The 20,443-nt window shown below is 44.8% G+C and overlaps 1 protein-coding gene across 1 annotated transcript in view; it reads right to left on the bottom strand.

The window, feature by feature from the left end:
* Nucleotides 1–1,883: 1,883 nt before the first annotated feature.
* The window catches only part of ABHD12 (abhydrolase domain containing 12, lysophospholipase), a gene marked incomplete at both ends in the record, with an annotated part of 46,551 nt that continues 27,991 nt past the window's right edge, over nucleotides 1,884–20,443 (bottom strand). Inside the window, 10 exons of the mRNA XM_080342917.1 lie at nucleotides 1,884–1,923; nucleotides 2,427–2,554; nucleotides 2,839–2,917; nucleotides 3,638–3,720; nucleotides 4,488–4,567; nucleotides 4,755–4,792; nucleotides 8,558–8,687; nucleotides 9,975–10,020; nucleotides 15,966–15,996; nucleotides 18,661–18,780. Of these exons, the coding sequence (XP_080199043.1) occupies nucleotides 1,884–1,923; nucleotides 2,427–2,554; nucleotides 2,839–2,917; nucleotides 3,638–3,720; nucleotides 4,488–4,567; nucleotides 4,755–4,792; nucleotides 8,558–8,687; nucleotides 9,975–10,020; nucleotides 15,966–15,996; nucleotides 18,661–18,780 (775 nt within the window). The remainder of the gene's footprint in view (nucleotides 1,924–2,426; nucleotides 2,555–2,838; nucleotides 2,918–3,637; nucleotides 3,721–4,487; nucleotides 4,568–4,754; nucleotides 4,793–8,557; nucleotides 8,688–9,974; nucleotides 10,021–15,965; nucleotides 15,997–18,660; nucleotides 18,781–20,443) is intronic.

The following is a 20,443-nucleotide window of genomic DNA, read 5'->3' as shown; positions in this document are numbered from 1 at the left end:
TTAGATAAACATTTCAGTTTAAATTTCCAAGCATCTCACTGGCCTACTAATGGAAATGGTGGTGTTGGAATCACCAAAAACAGCGGTTCACATGCTGGACCTTCAGCTCTGTCCTGCGGTAGGAAGGCACCCAGCCAGAACACCTCTGGCTGCGCTTTGACCCAAGCCAGCTGCTGGCAGCAGCGTCAGCTGGAACGTGCCCGTCACCCTCTGGAGCCAAGTAAGTGTTTCTTTTCTGTCAGTGCAATAAATACAAGTGTGTAAAACATAATTTAAGTGGCACAGTTAGCTTAGGAGTATCATGGGTCAGAAAATTCGGGGACAATCACACTATAGCACTATCTTAGTAAAAGAACAAGCTACTATCTTGTTTTGCAACTAATATGAGCCTGCCTATATATAACTTGGATGCATGCTGAGCAGTTTATACTATGCTGTACCGCCCTGAACAGACCCTTCAGGCAGCACAGTTCACTCTTGAGCACTAGTGATTAAACCTACAGCACCTGGTATTGTCTATATAGAGTGACAGGGGGCACAGCCAGGTCCCCAGCCAGCCACCACAGAGTCAGCATATGACCTTCTCATCTCAGTGCAGAGCTTGTTAGTGGCATAAAAGAGCCCCTGTTCTAGCCTCAAGCAGTGCAAGCACATCCCCAGAACCTCTCACCCTGGGAGAGGCTCATTTCCTTTTCTGCCTCCTGGACAACGTGCTCTGACCATGGCTGTGGGACAGGCTGAGAAGTGCTACTGGAAGCGCCTGGGGTGCCCAGAGCACAAAAGGGAGGTGGAGGGACAGCCCAGACTGTAATTTTTGCATCAAGAATTGCACACCACTGCCTGCTTTTAACTACAGAGGAACAGTGTAGCCACCAAGAAGAGGAAAACCTGACCTAAAGAGATATAAGGTCATTGAGGAAAAAACTCTGCCCTTCCTATCCAAAGCAAGCATGTCTGTTTGGGTGTGTACTGGGAGAATGGAAGACATCCATTCCCACATCCTGGGCCTACATTGTTCGTGGAAGGGGGAGATGTAGCAAAAAAGTAATCTCACGCTTTCCATCCTAACTCCCAAGTTTGCAATTTATCTGCATAAGTCAGTTCAGTCCTATTAGGAAGTGCATGTGAAGAAGGAGAGGAGCTCCACAGAGGATAGCAGGGATGGGAGCAGAAATTATGCTTAGAAGGAAAAGGGTACAGAAAAAAGGGCACTAACCTTTTCCGTTAAACAGATGTTTGAAAAGGAAAAAACAAACAAAAAAAGTATTTCGTTTTATTTCCAAATGTGTGCAATTAGCCCAACATTTGCAACACACTGTGACTGAAGAGCTGAATAGAAATCTCTCTCACAGTCTCAATCTTCTGTGTATTTGTAATTACAGCCACTTAGCGAAAAGGCAAAACAAAACATGTATTTCCTAGAAAGAAAACACCTCAAACTCAAGCAAGACAATTGTGGTATGGAGACACAACAAAAACCATTCACCTACAAATGAGTCTCTACTTGATCCAAAACCAGCAGCAGTGTTTAGAAGTGGAAGAAACACCCTTGGTCATACGTGTCCTAGGAATGTCTGTCCTCAGTAGCCAGACTGGCCAGGCTTTGTTGTGCTTAAAATTTTCACCGTTTAGTACCAGCTCCTGGGCTGTTATCACCCCTCCATCCATGTCAAAAAAGAAGTGAACAACTTCTTTCTTCTACTATCACAGATGTTGATCCTGGGAGCTGGAGTTGCCAAGGGTATGCATCAGGACCAGAGTGGGAATCCCTGACCTCCTCTAGTGCCAGGGTTGGAAGAACAGCAAACTGACTCATGGAGCGGGGGGAGGAAAAGGAGAGAGACAAAGGAAAGGAAATTTCTGTGCTGCTAAGCAGCCAGTCTTCAGTGATGATGCTCATGTTCAGATTTTCCCAGAAATTCCCTAGGAGAGGAAACGACACCACAGTGATACTCAGCTCTCTCCTACACTCTGGTGCACACTGGAGCCTGCAGATCTTCCCATTCCCCTGGCAAATACTGGGGCTCATGCACCTGCAGCTATAGGGAACAGCACCGAGCTTTGTTCTCACCCATCAGTGGCTCCCACTAGAAGAGGCAAGCAGGAGCAGCTGCTCTGCAAACAGCTGCTCCAGAGCAACCAGCTCACAGCAGAGACGAATCACAGAGGAGAAATGCTCACAGCTTTCTGTGGCTCCCCATCCCAAAACCCACTTTGCAGAGAGGTAGAGAGATCTGAATTTGTGCTAAGCCAGCCCCGGTATCTCACCCACTCTGGAAACCAAAGGGGTTTTCAGAAGAGCTGCCCAACACAGGTGCTTCTCACCAATCTCCCTTGCTCCTGGGAGCATGTCATACTGTGCCCCCAAAGCCCCAAGCCCCAGCAGCACCCAAACCAGAGGAGACCACGGTTAGCTGTGCTGTTACCGCAGTATTCGAGGTAGCTCTGGGCTCCTGTAGATGTACTTGTGCCGGTAGCCGAGGTCTGTGTGGAACGGAACAAACTGCACCTTGTAGTCTCGGAAACTTCGTGATGTCGCAGCAATGTTGTAAAGCTGAGAGGCAAGTGAGGAACACGTGTCACTCCAAACCAGCTACCCTGCCAAACCAGCACCCCCCTCAGGGGTCATACGTGTCCTAGGAACCCTTGGCCAGCTTTGCTAGCTCTAGCTCTGTTTCACTCTTGATTTGGTATCTCCAGCACCAAAGAACTTACAGTCCCTTCAGACTATGCATTTCTACATATACCTTCCCGTTGCTGACTTTTTGCCTGGCTGAGATGTTGTTCTATCCATACCAGTTCCATCCACCACATCAGTTTGCGGAACCACACATGTACCTTCTTTCCTAGATGAAATGGTACCACTGGGTCATCCTCAGCATGAAGGATGAGCAGGGAGCAGGAAATGTATTTCACACTGTAAAAGATACAACAATGTCACAAAGGCTCAGAGAAATCCTATCAGTCTCTAACACCAACACACTTGGATTTTCATGGAAACTGCAATGACGAACATGTCCTCTTCGTCATTAACTGCAGTTCAGATCTCGAAAACACTATTATCTGGGCACCATTCTTTCAATGTATAGAAAATTTACTAGTGAAATAGGCACCCTTGTAAAAGCTATCTGCTGCTTAGACCAGAGAAAAGTGGCTCGCCCTACTGCAAAACATCACCCCCAAGGTCTGATTTGGTTTTAGTACTGGAAACGAAACTCACAAATCCTCAGGCTCTCTGTAATGAAAGGCTCAGTGAAAAGAAAAAAATACAGAGGCAGGGTGGCTTATGCAAATGCATGGCAGAGAAATCTTCCCAAACCTTCAATGTGCCAATGCTGCTGTTTAACATGTAACACACTTGAAAAGCATAAATCTCATGGACCAAATTAGCACATCCCTGAGTAGTCTCTCTGCTCTCTGTTGTAGCTGTCCTTATTAAGAACATTTAAAAAAGAGCAAGCTCCATGGTGCAAAGCCATGTTGCACTCAGGGCTGCAAGACTAACTGAAATCCCTTCAGCAAGTACAATGCTCCAACAAAAGAAAAAAGAAAGCAGAGAGTCTGATGTCTATCCCACTTGATACTTGCCATGGCTCACTGTGGCCACAGCTGAAACCCCAGTAAAAAGGGAACTCACTTCTCATCATTTGCAAATTTAATTCCACTTGTCGTGATGGGGTCAAGGAAGAACCAGTCAAACCCAGGGAAGTATCTGTATATCTGAGAGGAAAAATTTGCATTAGTGGTACTTATACAAACAGCAGTAATAGGGCAGGCCACTGCCATCCCAGTAACAACCCTTGGCTGCTTGCAGGGCACTCTGCAGTGAGATGGTCCATTTTTCCACCAGCATTATTTTTCCTCTCCTGTTTCAGGCCCACCTTACCAGCCTGCTCCAGAGCAGGCTCTCTGGATGCTTGTGTGGTCAAGGTCTTTAGGTATCATGCTGATGCTGGCAACAATCTTCCTGGAAGAGAGCTTAATCCCAGGGCATCTCACCAGCCTACCACATCTAACACCTGGTCTGGGTGTCTGCTCATTGCAGAGTCAACTCACAGCCATGCCAGATGTAAGAGCTGGCCACACCAGAGTGTGCTCACCAGGAAAACCATGCAAGTGCAAAGGGACCACATGGACAAGCTAGTGACCAAGAACAGCCCAACTTTGCCATCACTTTGCCCACAGCCTTCAAAATAGCCTCCTGCATCAGAGGAGCTACAACACAAGAACAGGCCGTCCACTGCTGAGAGCAGTCTGTCTTCCTGTTGCTACATTTACTGCCCTTTCCAATCCCAGTTTCTTTCTTTAAGCATGCTCGCCCCATTACTCTGGTACTACCCAGTCTTCTCAGGAGCTGCCTTAAGTGCACCTCTCTACCCGACACTTAGAAACATCAATGCTTCCCCACAGGTAATGAAGTCAGCTCAGATACAGCACTTCTGAAGGTTAATTACAGGCCACTAGCGTGAGAGTCACTGTATACTTGCCACAGAAAAGGGGTGACTTCGCGCCTCCTCCCGTATGTTGGTGAATGGAGATTCCAGTATCAGGGCATCCGGGGGTGTTTCTGAAAAGCCAGAGACGATGTGCTGAAATGCAGGGGTGCAACACAGCCAGCGAGGTCAGGGTCTGCCATGAGAGCAGCTGCCACCGTGGCGCACCAACAGCAGCCTTGTCACAATCGCAAATACATGCAGAAGTCTGGGATGCCCGTAGGTGGCTGGGTGGGAAGAGCATCCAGCCACCAGACTTACCTCTCTCACAAAGGCGCCTCACTAAATTTGTTGCAACCCTAGAAAGAAGAACAATGAGCATTTAATCTGGCGCAGGCCCTCTGTAAAGCACCAGGTTCTAGTGGCAGCAGGCAACAGAGGTACAACTCAACCCCTCACACTATCTGAGATCTGGGTAGCCAGCCCACAATGACATGTGTTCCCACAGGTCTCCCATACCAAACTGTCTCAAATGGTACCAGATGTCTGCATTTAGGTAAGGGAACAAGTCCAAGGAAGCAGCATACCATGTACCCACTTGGAAGGACCTCCTGTAAGGTGGGTCTCAGGCTCCAAGGATATCTGCAGCGGTGTGACACAGCCTCTTATCCCCAGAACACAAGGACTGAGCAAGAAAGAATGGAATGAGCAAAGGGGTGCTGTGTTCCAGCAAGCTGGAGAGCAGGGTCCCAGAGTGACACTGCAAGGAGTTTCCATAGCTGGGTCAGAAAGCAGCAAGTTCTCCCCCATGCATTTCCCTAATGGGACAGGGATTGTTTGGTTGGTGCAAAAATAATTGCAGTTTTGGACTGTGAATTTTATGTCATTATAACTAGGCTCAAACATATCTTTATTAATCAAAATAGGAACCATTAGAATCAACACATTTTTGCCAATGAGAAATGTTTGTTTATTCCTATAGCATAATAATCCATGCTTCTAGATTTGACAAACTCTTGGAAAGCATTTTCTGCATCCTGCTGGTTGTGGAAGTGTTTTCCTTGCAAAATGTTGAGATGCTTGAAGAAGTGGTAGTTAGTTGACAAGAGGTCAGGTGAATATGGTGGATGAGGCAAAACTTTGCAGCCCAATTTGTTCAACTTCTGAAGAGTTGGTTGTGTGACGTGCAGTCAGGTCTTGTTGTAGAGAAGAATTGGGCCCTTTCTGTTGACCAATGCCGGCTGCAGGTGTTGCAGTTTTCAGTGCATCTCACTGATTTGCTGAGCATACTTGTAGTACTCAGATGTAGTGGTTTTGCCAGGATTCAGAAAGCTGTAGTGGATCAGACTGGCAGCTGAGCACCAAGCAGTGACCATGACCTTCTTCTGGTGCAAGTCTGGCTTTGGGAAGTGCTTGGGAGGTTCTTCTTGGTCCAACCACTGAGCTGGTCATCACTGGTTGTCATATGAATCCACTTTCATTGCACGTCACAATCTGATCAAGAAATGGTTTGTTGTTGTTGCATAGAATAAGAGAAGTCAAACCCTTCAAAATGACTATTTTTTTTTAATTTTCAGTCAGCTCATGAGGCACCCACTTATTGAGCTTTTCCACCTTTCTAATTTGCATCAAACGCCAAATGACTGTAGAATGGTCGACACAGAGTTCTTCAGCAACTTCTCATGTAGTTGCAAGAGGATCAGCTTCAATGATTACTCTCAGCTGGTCAACTTCCAATGGCCGGCCACTATGCTCTTCATCTTCAAGGCTCTTGTCTCCTTTGCAAAACTTCTTGTACCACCACTGCACTGTACATCCGTTAGCAGTTCCTGAGCCAAATGCATTGATGTTGCGGGTTGTCTCTGCTGTTTCACAAACCATTTTGAACTCAAATAAGAAAATATCTCGCATTTGCTTTTTGTCTAACATGATTTCCATAGTCCAAAATAAATATAAAATAAGCAGCAAGTAATGTCAGTAACAATAAAACAAACCCAGAAAAGCACAATAAAATTATGCATAACATAACCACATTTATTTAAGAATATACTGCAATATCAAATGGCAAATTTCAACAGTGCAAAAACCGCAACTGCTTTTGCACCAACATAACATTTCCAAAGTTGCTGAATCCCCCAAGCACAGCGTATTTCAAAACCTCAAACTCCAGGCTGGCTATGGTCACCAGGAAACTCAGCTGGGAACCACAGCGCCCTGCTACTTGGACTGCAGTGCACTGGGAAATGTCATGAGTACGCTCTGACCCAGAAAGAGATCCTGAACAGGGCAAAAATTTAGAGGAAGAGCCACAGGAAAAGCCTTTGCCTTCTCTCAAATGAAGCAGGATGTTTAGTATCACAGTAATCACAGAATCACAGAATCGACTGGGTTGGAAAAGACCTCAGAGATCATCGAGTCCAACCCTTGGTCCAACTCTAGTCTGTTTACTAGATCATGGCACTAAGTGCCATGTTCAATCTCAGTTTAAAAACCTCCAGGGACGGCGAGTCCACCACCTCCCTGGGCAGGCCATTCCAATGCCTGACCACTCTCTCTGCAAAGAATTTCTTTCTACTATCTAGCCTAAATTTCCCCTGGCAGAGTTTAAGCCCATGCCCCCTTGTCCTATTGCTGACTGCCTGGGAGAAGAGACCAATCCCCACCTGGCTATAACTGCCCTTCAGGTAGTTATAGAGAGTGATGAGGTCACCTCTAAGCCTCCTCTTCTCCAGACTAAACAATCCCAGCTCCCTCAGCCTCTCCCCATAGGTCTTATGTTCAAGTCCCTTCACCAGTCGTGTTGCTCTTCTCTGGACCCGCTCCAGCACTTCAATGTCTTTCCTGAACTGAGGGGCCTAGAACTGAACACAATACTCTAGGTGTGGCCTCACCAATGCAGAGTACAGGGGAAGGATCACTTCCCTTGTCCTGCTGACCACCCTGTTTTTGATACAGGACAGGATACCATTGGCCTTCTTGGCCACCTGGGCACACTGATTGCTCATGTTGAGCTTCCTGTCAATTAGTACCCCCAGGTTCCTTTCTGTCTGACTGCTCTCCAGCCACTCTGCACCCAGCCTGTAGCGCTGCAGGGGGTTGTTGTGACCAAAGTGCAGCACCCAGCACTTGACCTTATTGAACTTCATCCCATTGGAATCAGCCCATTTTTCCAGTCTATCCAGATCCCTCTGCAGAGCCCTCCTGCCTTCCAGCAGGTTGACACTCCCTCCCAACTTGGTGTCATTAGCAAATTTGCTGATGATGGTCTCAATCCCCTCATCTAAATCGTCAATAAAGATGTTAAACAGGACTGGACCCAACACTGACCCCTGGGGAACACCACTAGTGACTGGAAGACATGCTATCCTGAAATATGTCCCTGTCCCAGCAACACATTTATTAGACAGAAAGATAACCTGTTGTAGTCTCAAACAGTTTAATCTGCACACAGCTCAACTCAAAAGTAATTCTTGCATCTGTCCTCTGTTCCTCTGCAAATCGAGGGGATAAGAGCAAATGCTGCCAGTTGGACATGACCCACCTCAAGACAGCAATGGAAAGGGAGGAAGTGAGAAATGAAAGCTAAAAACGTGCAGGCAAAGGCACTTGAACTTCGAACTTCCCTGTGCCAGGCATGATCATGTAAATTTCATTGATGGCCAGCAGTGCAGTCATGTGGGCATCTGTGTGAGTACTGAGTACACACAGCATGTTTGCCAGGACAGGAGGAAAATGTTTTGTAAGGGCAAGACACATGCACGTGCAGCTGGTCTGAGATACTCTGAAAAGAGTATCAGAGAAGCCTGATCTCCTCCGAGGGACATACAGACACAGGCTCACCACAGGAAGAGAAAAGTGCAGTCCCACTTTCTCTCCCCTCGGTCAATCTGCATTATATTAGTGTAACCCTCTGGGTAATGAAGGTTGAATATCAATTCCTGCATAGTCATTCACTGCTGCCCTTCTCACTCTGTAGAGTGCGAAGGGAAAGCTATTCTGTAGCAATTACACCACAGACTCCAAGCCAAGCCAGTCTAGGGATAACAGCAAACAGCACCTTCATCTGAGGTGAGTGTTAAATGTTCTTCAGAAGCTGCTAAATCCCATTTAGATTAGATGCTTACCCTGTGCCCAAGGAATGTCCCCAGATATAGACAGGGTTGTCTCCACTTCTTGCTTTTATCCAGTCAAATACATGAAGGGCATCGTAGGTCATTCCTCTCTCTGACGGGCTGCCTATCGAATCGCCCCAGCCTGGAACACAGAGAGTCCTTCTGAGAATCACACAAACTGGTCAGCAAGGCCAGTCAGCTCTCCCCACACAGCCCATCTGCAACTGCAAAGGGACCTGGGACACAGACAGTTTCTCTTTATTTCACTGTGCATCTCTACAATTCGGGGCTGAAAGCCCCGATTGATCCACAGTCATTTAAAGAAGGCAACTGCTGCCTACCAAGGGGTTTTTGTGGATTTAGTCAACAAAAAACAAAAACAGGTTCTCCAACACTGTCTGTCACACTGTATTCCTGCACCTACCCATCTGCAACATTACAGCTCCCAAATCTTACTTGCTTTTGCATGTGTGTAACCAATTTGTAAGCAGATCCTCTAACAGCATAAGATCTGGATGCTTAGAGTCAAAAAACAAGCACGTTTCACAAAGCCATTGCAATATCAGTTCGTCCATGCTGTTCGATCAATGCCCTCAAGCATTTTTCCACCCTCCTGATTGTTTTGGCTCTACCACTATTGCAGCAAGTCTACACATCTTACATTAAGCAGCATCCCACATCCCTTCTGATACCTAATAAGCAGCTAGAGAAGCAGCTGCCAGCAAGTCTGAAAAACAGGGCAAGCTCCTACAAATAAACCTCCCCCAGATGTCTTCTCGATAAAGATGTAAGAGATTAATTTCTTTCCTGTATCTCCAGTGGCATTACACTGCAGCCATGGCTTGAATACTAAGAAGGGGAAAAAAGAGCAGCAAATGCTTGACTACTCATGGCACAGAGTTGCCAAACGGTCATGGCTTCTGCCAAGGATGTTACCAGTTGTTTGCAAATCATTTGTTCTATATCTTATCTCACTTTTCAATCAGCTTTTAAAAAGAAGTGCAAGTTCAGTTCCCTGTGTGACCTCAGGAAAGTCAATTAGATCATATACAAAAGACTATATCTAGACAAGGTTACTAGTTTCCATATATGCACCTGGAGGATGCCATAAACTGGATGCAGTGACAGCATATGTCCAATATGTCTCCAAATCAACGAGCCCTGTGCATAAGGACAGACAGGGGCTAGAGTCCACCGAGCTGGACATCAGGGAAGCAGCGCTACAAAGGAAGGCACTGGAAAGAAATTTCTGGAAGTTCTTTGTACACCCACAAGGAAAAAAAGAAGCAATAACAAAATCTAATTAGCTAGTAGCAAGCATTTATAAATTAACAGCTTCCCTGACATCCAAAAAAAATGAGCAACTTCTTTGTTGCTTCTACAGAAAGAGATATCAAAAAGTGTTTCATAGTAAAAGAAGCACACCTACCTCGATAATCAAACGTGACTACATGGTACCCAAGGGAGCTGAGAACCTGGAGGGCAGAGAAATATGCAGAAACCCATCACAGAGATTTACACAGTAGGCATGTTCTTGCCTCAGGCCAAGGTGTAAGGATCTAGTGTATAACATTATTAGCCTGACACAGTAAAGTCATTAATGACAGCTTTTTGGTGTAGCAGGCACAGGGCTTTTCAAACACTGACCATCTCAGCTCACTGGCTTTACTCCATTTGTTTCCTGGGCTTTATATCAGGCTATTTTAGATGTTCATACTCCCTTTAACAGCTTTGCCTTCAAGATCCGTGAATATCCTATGGCTGTTTTGCCTACAAATACTTTCAGGTTTTCCAGTGAAACAGTACAACTGCTTCATTCATATTATTCAAATTATCATTAATGTTAGCATAACATATAGGAGCCCATTTCAGGTTTAAGGCTTAAATGTATACATCCAAAACATGCAACTGCCTTATCACAAAGGTTTATGTTACAGCCAACGGTAACCCTAACAAAATCTCGTAAAAAAGGTAAAAATACCCAATGTTACATTAAATTGCCCAAGAAAAGTGCCTTCGTAAAACTATGCTAGCATTCCAAGCTACCATTGCTCGGTATGACCCTAACAGTTCCACGGTAGATAAAAATCAACAAAAAGTCACAAAAAGATGGAAATGTTGTTGCTTTTGAGGTCTATGCATGATACGTGTTTCTTTAAAAAGCAATCTTCTTATTACACTATACTCTAAACCTTCTAAAAGACAAAAGTTAATAATCTCATATGTAAAACAAACACTTTATTTCTAGTGTAACTGAAATCTTAACAGCCTATTACTAGTCCGGATCTCATTAGTACAGGGAAAAAAAAAAGCGGGGGGGGGAGGGAGGGGAGGGGAGAAGAGAACAACATAGAAAAGAGGGGTGTTCAGGTAAGCTGGCAATTCAGCTCCTATTATGGTGACTGTTTCTCTCACTTCCCTCTAGGATCCATTTGGGCTAATTTTCATACATTTTGGACATGCATTGGATGATTCTTTCTAGTAGTCAGCAGTCTGTGATTCCATGTTACATCCAAATTACTTTGTGGGAGTGTGTTCAACATACATTGGACACATTCTCTTTGTTCCCTCCACATAGATTTTTGCCCAGCTCCCAGGTTTACATCTCTACAGCTGAGCACTGCACTACATTCAGTCCCTTCATCCAGGTCATTGAAGAGGTTGAACAGGACTCAACCTAATACTGACCCCTGGAGGGCCCAGTAACTACAGGTCTCCACCCAGACTCAGCACCGTTGGTCACAATCCTCTAAGCTCTGCCATCCAGCCAGTTCATGATCCATCTCACCATGCATTCATCCAGCCCGCACTTCCCAAGCTTGCCTATGAGGAGGTTGTGAGAGACAGTGTCAAAAGCCTTGCTGAAGTCAAGGTAAACAACATCCACTGCTCTTCCCTCATCTACCCAGTCAGTCATACCATCATCACCTTGGTTAAATATGATTTCCCTTTGGTTAACCCATGCTCACTACTCCTGATAACCTTTTCCTCCACATGTTTGGAGAGACATCCAGAATGAGCTGTTTCATCACCTTTCCAGGGATGGAGGTGAGGCTGACTGGTGTGTAGTTTCCTGGATCGTGCTTCTTGCCCTCTTTGAAGAGTGCAGTGACACTGGCTTTCCTCCAATCCTCAGGTACCTCTCCTTTTCTCCAAGACCTTTCAAAGATGGTGGAGAGCGGCTTAGCATGTTATCATCTGCCAGCTCTCTCTCAGCACTCATGGGTGCATCCCATCAGGGCCCATGGATCTGTGGATGTCCAGTTTGCCTAAACGATCTTTAACCTGATCCTCCTCAACCAAGGGAAAGTCTTCCTTTTGCCAGACTTTCTCTCCTATCTCTGGGGTCTGGGATTCCTGAGGGCAAGTTTTAGCACTAAAGACAGAAGTCACTAAAGAAGAAGGCACTCTGTCTTAGCCGTACCATCTGTCACGAAGGCAGCAGCAGACCTACATTTTCCCTAACCTTCCTGTTGCTGCTGATATACTTGAAGAAACCCTTCTTGTTGTCTTTGACATCCCTGGCCAGATTTACTTCCAAGTGGAGCTTGGTTTTCCTCACTGCAACCCTGCATACTCTAATAGCCTCCTTGCATTCCTCCCAGGTGGTCTGTCCCTTTTTCCACATTACATAAAGGTCCTTCTTCCACTTGAGTTTTGACTGGACTTCCTCACTCATCCATGCTGTCCTCTTACTCCCATTACTTGCCTTCTTTCTCACAGTGATGCATCAGTCTTGGGCTTGGAGGAAGTGATGTTTGAATATTACCCAGCCCTCTTGGACCCCACTCCCCCTACCTTCTAGAGTCCTATCCCATGGGATTCTTCCAAGCAGGACCTTGACAAGGCCAAAGTCCACCCTGCTGAAGTCCATGGTTTAGTCCTACTTATTGTCCTGCTTCCTCCTTCCCGAACTCCATCTTGTGGTCATTGCAGTCGAGGCTGCTCCCAACCATGAAGTCTCCAGTCAGTTCTTCTTGGTGTGTTAGGATAAGGTCCAGCAGCACGCCTTTGTTGGCTCCTCCACCATCTGTGTCAAAAACTTGTCACCAATGATCTGTAGGAGGCTCCTGGACTCTGTGTGTTTAGATGTGTTGCCCACCCAGCAGATGTCAGGGTGACTGAAGTCTCTCATGAGAACCAGGGCATGTGATCCTGAGGCTACTTCCAGCTCTCTGTAAAAAAGCCTCTTCAAACGCATGAGTTGCAGAAGGAGCTTGTGGTAGTCTATCACTGATGGTCAAGGTAGCCAAGAAAACAGGATTCTTGTCAGTTTTAAAAGGTTTTGAGATGCATTACTCAAGCATGATTAAATTAATTAATGAGAATAACATGGTGACTCTGAATACATTGGTAAGTGTGATATTTGGAAACCAGGCTTGAACAAAGAATAACTGGATGCTTGTCCAGACTAGAGGAAAGGATGCTCCTCAAAGCACATTTATATCTGATACTGTTCCACTGCTGCTCCTTCTGTTGGCTTCTTCCCCGTGGCTCCTGCCTCTAGTTACTGTCTGAAAACACACATTGACCTAGGCAAGAACAATTTCGAACACTTGCTACTCACAGACTGTGCAGCAGTGACATCCTCAATTTTCAGTGCTGCTGCTGAGAAAAGCTGCTCCCATGAATCAAGCACTCAGAAAGAAAGGACAGAGACATCTTAGAGATGTTATTTCCCTTTTGAGGCTGTTTAGAGGGTTTCTCCTACTGTGTCCAGCCTACTAGCAGCACCAGCAAGTAGGACAGCAACCCAGCCTGTTTCATCCTGCTGGAATAAACACAAACCTAGAGATGATCGTACAGGTAATTAGTGAAAGGCCAAGAAGGCCTGCATGGTTGAATAGGGATCTGTTGGGTATGCTCAAGCAGAAGAGGAGAGTTTACAGGTCATGGAAGCAGGGGCTGGCCACTTGGGAAGAATATAAGGCTGCTGTTAGAGGATGTAGGAAGGCAGCTAGGATAGCCAAGGCCTCCTTAGAATTACAGCTGGTGAGAGGGGTCAAGGAGAGTAAAAAGAACTTTTTCAAATACATAGCAGATAAAACTAATACCAGAGGCAATGTAGGCCCACTGATGAATGGGGTGGGTGCCCTGGTGGCAGAAGATACAAAGAAGGCAGAGTTACTGAATGCCTTCTTTGTCTCTGTCTACTCTGCCGGAGGCTGTCCTGAGGAGCCCTGTACCCCTGAGACCCCGGATGAAGCCAGGTCAATGGAGGAGTTTGCTTTAGTCGATGAGGACTGGGTTAGGGAGTAATTAAATAGTCTGGACATCCATAAATCCATGGGTCCAGATGGGATGCATCCGCGGGTGCTGAGGGAGCTGGCTGAAGTCATTGCTGGACCACTCTCCAACATCTTTGCCAAGTCTTGGGAAACAGGAGAGGTGCCCGAGGATTGGAGGAAAGCAAATGTCACTCCAGTCTTCAAAAAGGGCAAGAAGGAGGACCCGGGTAATTATAGACTGGTCAGCCTCACCTCTGTCCCTGGGAAAGTAATGGAACAGCTTATCCTTGGTGCCATCTCAAGGCATATCAAGGATAAGAGGGTTATTAGGGGCAGTCAGCATGGCTTTACCAAGAGTAAGTCGTGCTTGACCAACCTCATAGCCTTTTATGAAAATGTAACAAGGTGGATGGATGATGGCAGAGCGCTGGATGTGGTCTATCTTGACTTCAGTAAAGCCTTTGACACAGTCTCCCACAGCATCCTCACAGCTAAGTTGAGGAGGTGTGGTCTAGACAATAAAGTAGTGAGGTGGGTTGCAAACTGGCTTAAGGAGAGAAGCCAGAGAGTGGTAGTCAATGGTGTGGAGTCTAGTTGGAGGCCAGTATCTAGTGGAGTGCCTCAGGGGTCAGTACTGGGGCCAATATTATTCAATATATTCATTAATGATTTGGACGAGGGAACTGAGTGTACTATCAGCAAGTTTGCTGATGACACTAAGCTGGGAGGAGTGGCTGACACGCCAGAAGGCTGTGCTGCCATCCAGCGGGACCTGAACAGGCTGGAGAGTTGGGCGGGGAATAATCTAATGAAATTTAACAAGGGAAAGTGTAGAGTCCTGCATCTGGGCAGGAACAACCCCAGGTTCCAGTATAGGTTGGGAAATTACATATTAGAGAGCAGTGTAGGGGAAAGGGACCTGGGGGTCCTGGTGGACAACAGGATGACCATGAGCCAGCACTGTGCCCTTGTGGCCAGGAAGGCCAATGGCATCCTGGGGTGTATTACAAGGGGGGTGGTTAGTAGATCGAGAGACGTCCTCCTTCCCCTCTACTCCGCCCTGGTGAGACCACATCTGGAATATTGTGTCCAGTTCTGGGCCCCTCAGTTCAAGAAGGACAGGGAACTGCTGGAGAGGGTCCAGCGTAGGGCAACGAAGATGATTAAGGGAGTGGAGCACCTCCCTTATGAAGAAAGGCTGAGGGAGCTGGGTCTCTTTAGTTTGGAGAAGAGGAGACTAAGGGGGGACCTTATTAATGTTTATAAATATATCAAGGGTGAGTGCCATGAGGATGGAGCCAGGCTCTTCTCGGTGGCAAAAAATGATAGGACAAGGGGTAATGGGATCAAGCTGGAACACAAGAGGTTCCACTTAAATTTGAGAAAAAACTTCTTCTCAGTAAGGGTGACAGAGCACTGGAACAGGCTGCCAAGGAGGGTTGTGGAGTCTCCTTCTCTGGAGACATTCAAAACCCGCCTGGACATGTTCCTGTGTGACCTCACTTATGCGTTCCTGCTCCAGCAGGGGGATTGGACTAGATGATCTTTTGAGGTCCCTTCCAATCCCAAACATACTGTGATACTGTGAATAGTTCAAAGCTCCGCCAGGGGAGATTCAGACTGGACATCAGGAAGTACTTCTCTACCAAGAGGGTGGTCAAACACTGAAATAGGCTTCCTAGTGAGATAGTCAATACCTCAAACTTGGACAATGCCTTTATATGCTTTAAATTTTGGTCAGCCCTGAAGTGGTCAGGCAGTTGGACTATATCATCATTCTAGGTTCCTTCCAACTGAAAATATTCTATGATGGTGAGTATACAGAGACTGATAACACAAGAAAGAATACTCTTAAATGGTACCTTAAATTACTATACTAGTAAAATCAATCAAATTAGAGCTATGAACAAAACTTTACTTTTTCCTATAAACTGTGTTGTAAATGTTCCTGGCAAAGAATTTGGTTAGCTCAGTCAGAGCTGACACTTAACAAAAGCAAGGTAAAGACCTTTCAAATACCTTTTAATAGAGGTAAGTGTGCTCATAGCTCACAGACCCCTGTTCTCATACACACATCGTATCTAGAGGAGACTAAGAGTCCTGAGCTATCTGCCTGTTGGCATGGGGCTGAAATGAGTGGTCTTCTCAAGTCTGTTAATACAACTGCTTGGACAACACATGCAGTCACTTACCTTGTAAAGCTCCACACGGTGATCCCCTCCTCTGGCCAAAGTGATTCATGAAGAGGAGAAAACACCAAACAAACAAAAAATTCAAAACAAACAAAAACACATGAACATTTACACTTCCAAAAACAGAGTTTCCCAATTCCCTTGGGCTTCCAGTTTAACACAAACATGCCAAACATAAGAAACACCTAACTGCTTTATCACAGGCTTCAAGGAGACAGCAAGGCTTTGTTGAGCTATGCAGGACACAGTTTTGAAGTCAACTTCTCCTTATAAATCACTTCTCACAGCAGGTAAAGACAAACTTTTCAACCTATCCTCCTACCTGCCTTTTCCAAAGTCTGTAATGTGACCAAAAGAGTCTGTCCCTGTTGGCTTTGCAGACTCTGCACTCCTGCCACCAGTGCTGCCCCAGTCAGTGCTACACTTGCTCTCCAAGATGTGATGCTCTCAGAAGAACTCACCACGTTAACCCAAGCAGCTGACCATTCTCAGCTGACTTCAAGCCCATGGACAGAAAAGGACATGTGCAAAAGACTGAGCAGAGAAAACCAGAGTTGAACATTTTAAGTAAGTCCAGGGGAAGAATTTGCTCTAATGTTTTTTTCATAAAGTGAAATCTAGATAATAAAATGGAAAGGAGAGTGAATATGCCATTACATGCTTTAAAATACATTTACAACATGAAATGGCTAATCCACACTCAAACGTTAGTATTGATGTAAGAGTAGGTTTACTCCCGCACTCATATGAAAACTCCATGACTGGTTTGGTCAGTACAGCCTCCAAACCAAAATGCCACTTTCTAGACCTCCCTCTAAGAACACATGTGCATGCCAGCCAAAAGCTGTCAGCTCCAACTGTACTACAAAATATCTAATGCAGCCAAAACCACTCAGGGCAAAACACAAGGGGCTGCTTGTGAGTCATTTTGAATCATACAAGTCTGAAGAAGAAGATACACTTGGTTGAAAAGTCACCTTTGACATGCACATATTAGTGCCTTTTCATGCACTCTTCAAAGTGCAACAGAGGAATTTTTTGCTCAGCTCCAGACAACTCAGGCAAACCAGAAAGACAAGGCAGTGCGCCTTTTACTTATGGTTAATGCAGTCTGCATCAATAAAGCAGCCCTTTGATAAGAGACTGAATATGCAGTGTAGAAACATACAGCAATATGTATTAAAGCTGAAACGACAAAGGCAATACACCTCCAGCTTCTCCAATACACAGAGTAAAATGAAATGCGAAATATGTAATCAATCCATAGCTCACTACTTTATCTCAACCTAATCAATACACATGTAATAAGGATATTGATCCAAAATTACCACCACTAAGCTGCAGAATAGCTTCCATTTGCTACACCAAATAAAGGGCAAGAAAATAAGTAAAGAAGTACTTGAAAAATAATTCAACAATCTGATAAACTTTGTAACACATCCACACAAGACTAGACTACAAGGCCAGTTTCTGGAAACTCATCGGCTCACAGCATGTATCTTCCACACCATGGCCTTGTACTAAAAAAGAACACTGCTAAGACATGAATTTAGGTGAATAACGGCAACAGCACAGTTAAAACAGAGTTTCTTTGCTTTATATTATGGAACTTGTATTTCTGCAATGTTTCTGCTGTTGCAGAGTATCTACGAGCAGACATGAGCTTCAAAAGAACATGCGCTGGCACTCAAAACTCAGAAAGGGCCTGATACTCTTTGTAAGATGCATCATACAGAGATGTGGTAATAAGAACCTGATTATAAGAATTATCCAGGAAGTTTCACACTGCACTCACGGTTTTTAGCATCCAGCAACAAAGTTTAGAGAACCAACCTACTTCTTTAGCTGATACACAGTCAACGATAAAATTACAGATTTTGGAAATGCTCCTGTTCAAGACAAATGTCCTGTACATATGCAATAATGAAATAAGACCAGCACATTACCTTCCTCTTTCCTTCTGATTTTCCTTCCTCATAATGCGTTAACTACTAAAATAAGCTCACAAAAGGAACTGGAAAGTTTACTTAATGCATATAAATCACATCTAAAGAAGCACAAATACTATCCTGTGTCTGGATTGAGAGACCACTATACTGAAAGAAGTAAATCTCCCTACCTGACCTACTAAGTTTCACAACTTCCTGGCTTCTCCCTGAGGATAAAAGGTAAAGTACATCATCGGATGTCTCTGATAACCGCAATAAATCTATTCCCACATTCAATAATTTCAGATGCATCATTTCTTAAAACATGCTTTCCTTTTAAAAGAAATGAGAAGGACCAAACTGCTTTTAGATTTTATTTTACTTTAAATCATAGAATAGTTTAGGTTGGAAGGGACCTTCAAACGTCACCTAGTCCAAACCCCCTGCAATGAGCAGGGACATCTTCAGCTAACAGATCAGGTTGCTCAGAGCCCCGTCCAGCCTGGCCTGGGATGTTTCCAGGGATGGGGCATCCACCACCCCTCTGGGCAACCTGTGCCAGTGTTTCACCACCCTCATTGGAAAAAGCTTCTTCCTTATATCTAGCCTGAATCTCCTCTCCTTTAGTTTAAATCCACTACCCCTTGTCCTGTCACTATAGGCTTTACTAAAAAGTTTGTCCACATCTTTCATATCAATGGTGTTGAAGCTGTGGCAAGCCAGGAAAACACAGCATGAAACAAAGCCATCACTTTTTTGTACCTCACCTTGTTCCCGCGTTGCCATGCAAGTAAAGGATTACAGGATGGCTGGAACCCAAAGCATCTTCAAACCACAACTGGTCCTTCCCGCGGGCGTTCTTCCATAAGGCTGCAGGGACCGTGTGCCTGTATACAGAAGGACAAATGTATATTGTTCTGTTGGTGTTCAGTGTGCCCTGTGTGGGACTATGGTGGGTCTGCGGATTCCCTGACGGAGGGCATGGGAACAGAAATTAGCCTTGAAGATATCAAGGCCTACCGGTGAGAAAGATGGGAGTCAACGAGTATCCGGAGATGTTAAGGATGTATCCCTGAGAGAGAAGGGAGTAAAAGAGTAACATTGATTATAGCAAAAGTAGCCAATGAGATGTTACTGCTGTAACTTGTAACCAATAGTAAAGAGACACATGAATTGGTAAAACCGTATAAAAATGCACTTGTGGCAATAAATGACATCTACTACTTTCATCCTGGAAGAAATTTGTCTATGACGTTTGTCCCTCTCAACTATGACACTCCTGTTCTAATTTTGAGATTTCTGATCATTAACTCAGGATTACACACCTCACACACACTCTTATTCTTAAAGTTGTCGTGACCAGTCAAGAAATGGTCAAATTTAAAAGACAGTATCTAGGATTATATCTACATTTTCATCTCCACCAATGTTGCCCTCAAAACTCAGGGCTGTGCAAGGCTTCAAACTTCACAGGTAACCTCAAAGTATAACTAGTGAACTTCGCACTGTTCTGGAGAAAGAATCTGAATTCCTCAGCTTTTATGGCATTTAATTACCTCAATTAACATACTTATACACCATAAACAAGATTTCATAGCTAGGTCAGCAGATATTCAGAATAATTAAAGTCAGCTGGTTTTGGAAGGAATGTTCAATCAGCAAGACACATATCTGACTCCATACTCAATGTGATTAAAAGCAGGGGCTCAGGGTCCGATGAGAAGATCATGTATTTTGTTTTCAGACAGCAGGTTCTCAAAGGTATAACATTTTAGCTGCAAAACCTACAATCTAGAAGAGCCAGGAATTTTTAACTCATAGCTGTTCTTCTGTAGATAATATAGCTGGGCAGCCTGTTGGAAAGAATTCAGCACTGGTGGAATAGAAAGAAAGGAATGACAGACCAAAGAGAAGGTAGGCATTTAAACTGGATGATTACAAGACAAACACTGAAACCACAACCTTCTCAAATTGTTGAGAAGGGGGGTAGCTTACAGCTGTCAGAAGTAACTTAAGTACTCATGTGCCTTTTTCCTCGGAAGGCTAACTCCATCTACCACACTTTCCTCCCAGATGTGAAGTTCAGAGAGAGTGAAACCATGTAAAAAGCCTCCTTGCATGCATGCAGACAGCAGACATTGAGATCTTGAGGAGGAAAAAAGCTCCAGTAGCTTTCAACTACTGGAAAGTAGCACTCAACTTCTCCAACTATTCTGCCTCAAGACTTTTGCAAGCTTATGAGTGAAGCAGGCTGAGGACTTTGTTTCAGAAGTATACTGAACACAAGCCCTTATATTGGCATTACAGCAAGGCTCCAAACTTTCTTGAAAACTTGTCTCATAAGTATCAGGACAAATGGTATGGACTCTACCACCACAAGCTGGAAGTTCTGTTTTAGTAAAGATACAGAGTACATTTGTAAGGGAAACAAAAGTCTCATGACTGCATTCTAAACTTACTCAACAGCTTAGCAGGTAGAATTTTAATTGTCCAAGTGAAGATACAAACCATTGTTTATCAGCCTACCCTGGAAAGACTAAACTTCCAGCC

This window comes from Nesoenas mayeri (assembly GCF_963082525.1).
Source record: "Nesoenas mayeri genome assembly, chromosome: 3".
In the NCBI taxonomy this organism is placed as follows: Eukaryota; Metazoa; Chordata; class Aves; order Columbiformes; family Columbidae; genus Nesoenas; species Nesoenas mayeri.
The sequence above is the reverse complement of the archived record's forward strand: the minus strand, read 5'-3'. Positions and strand labels throughout refer to the sequence as shown.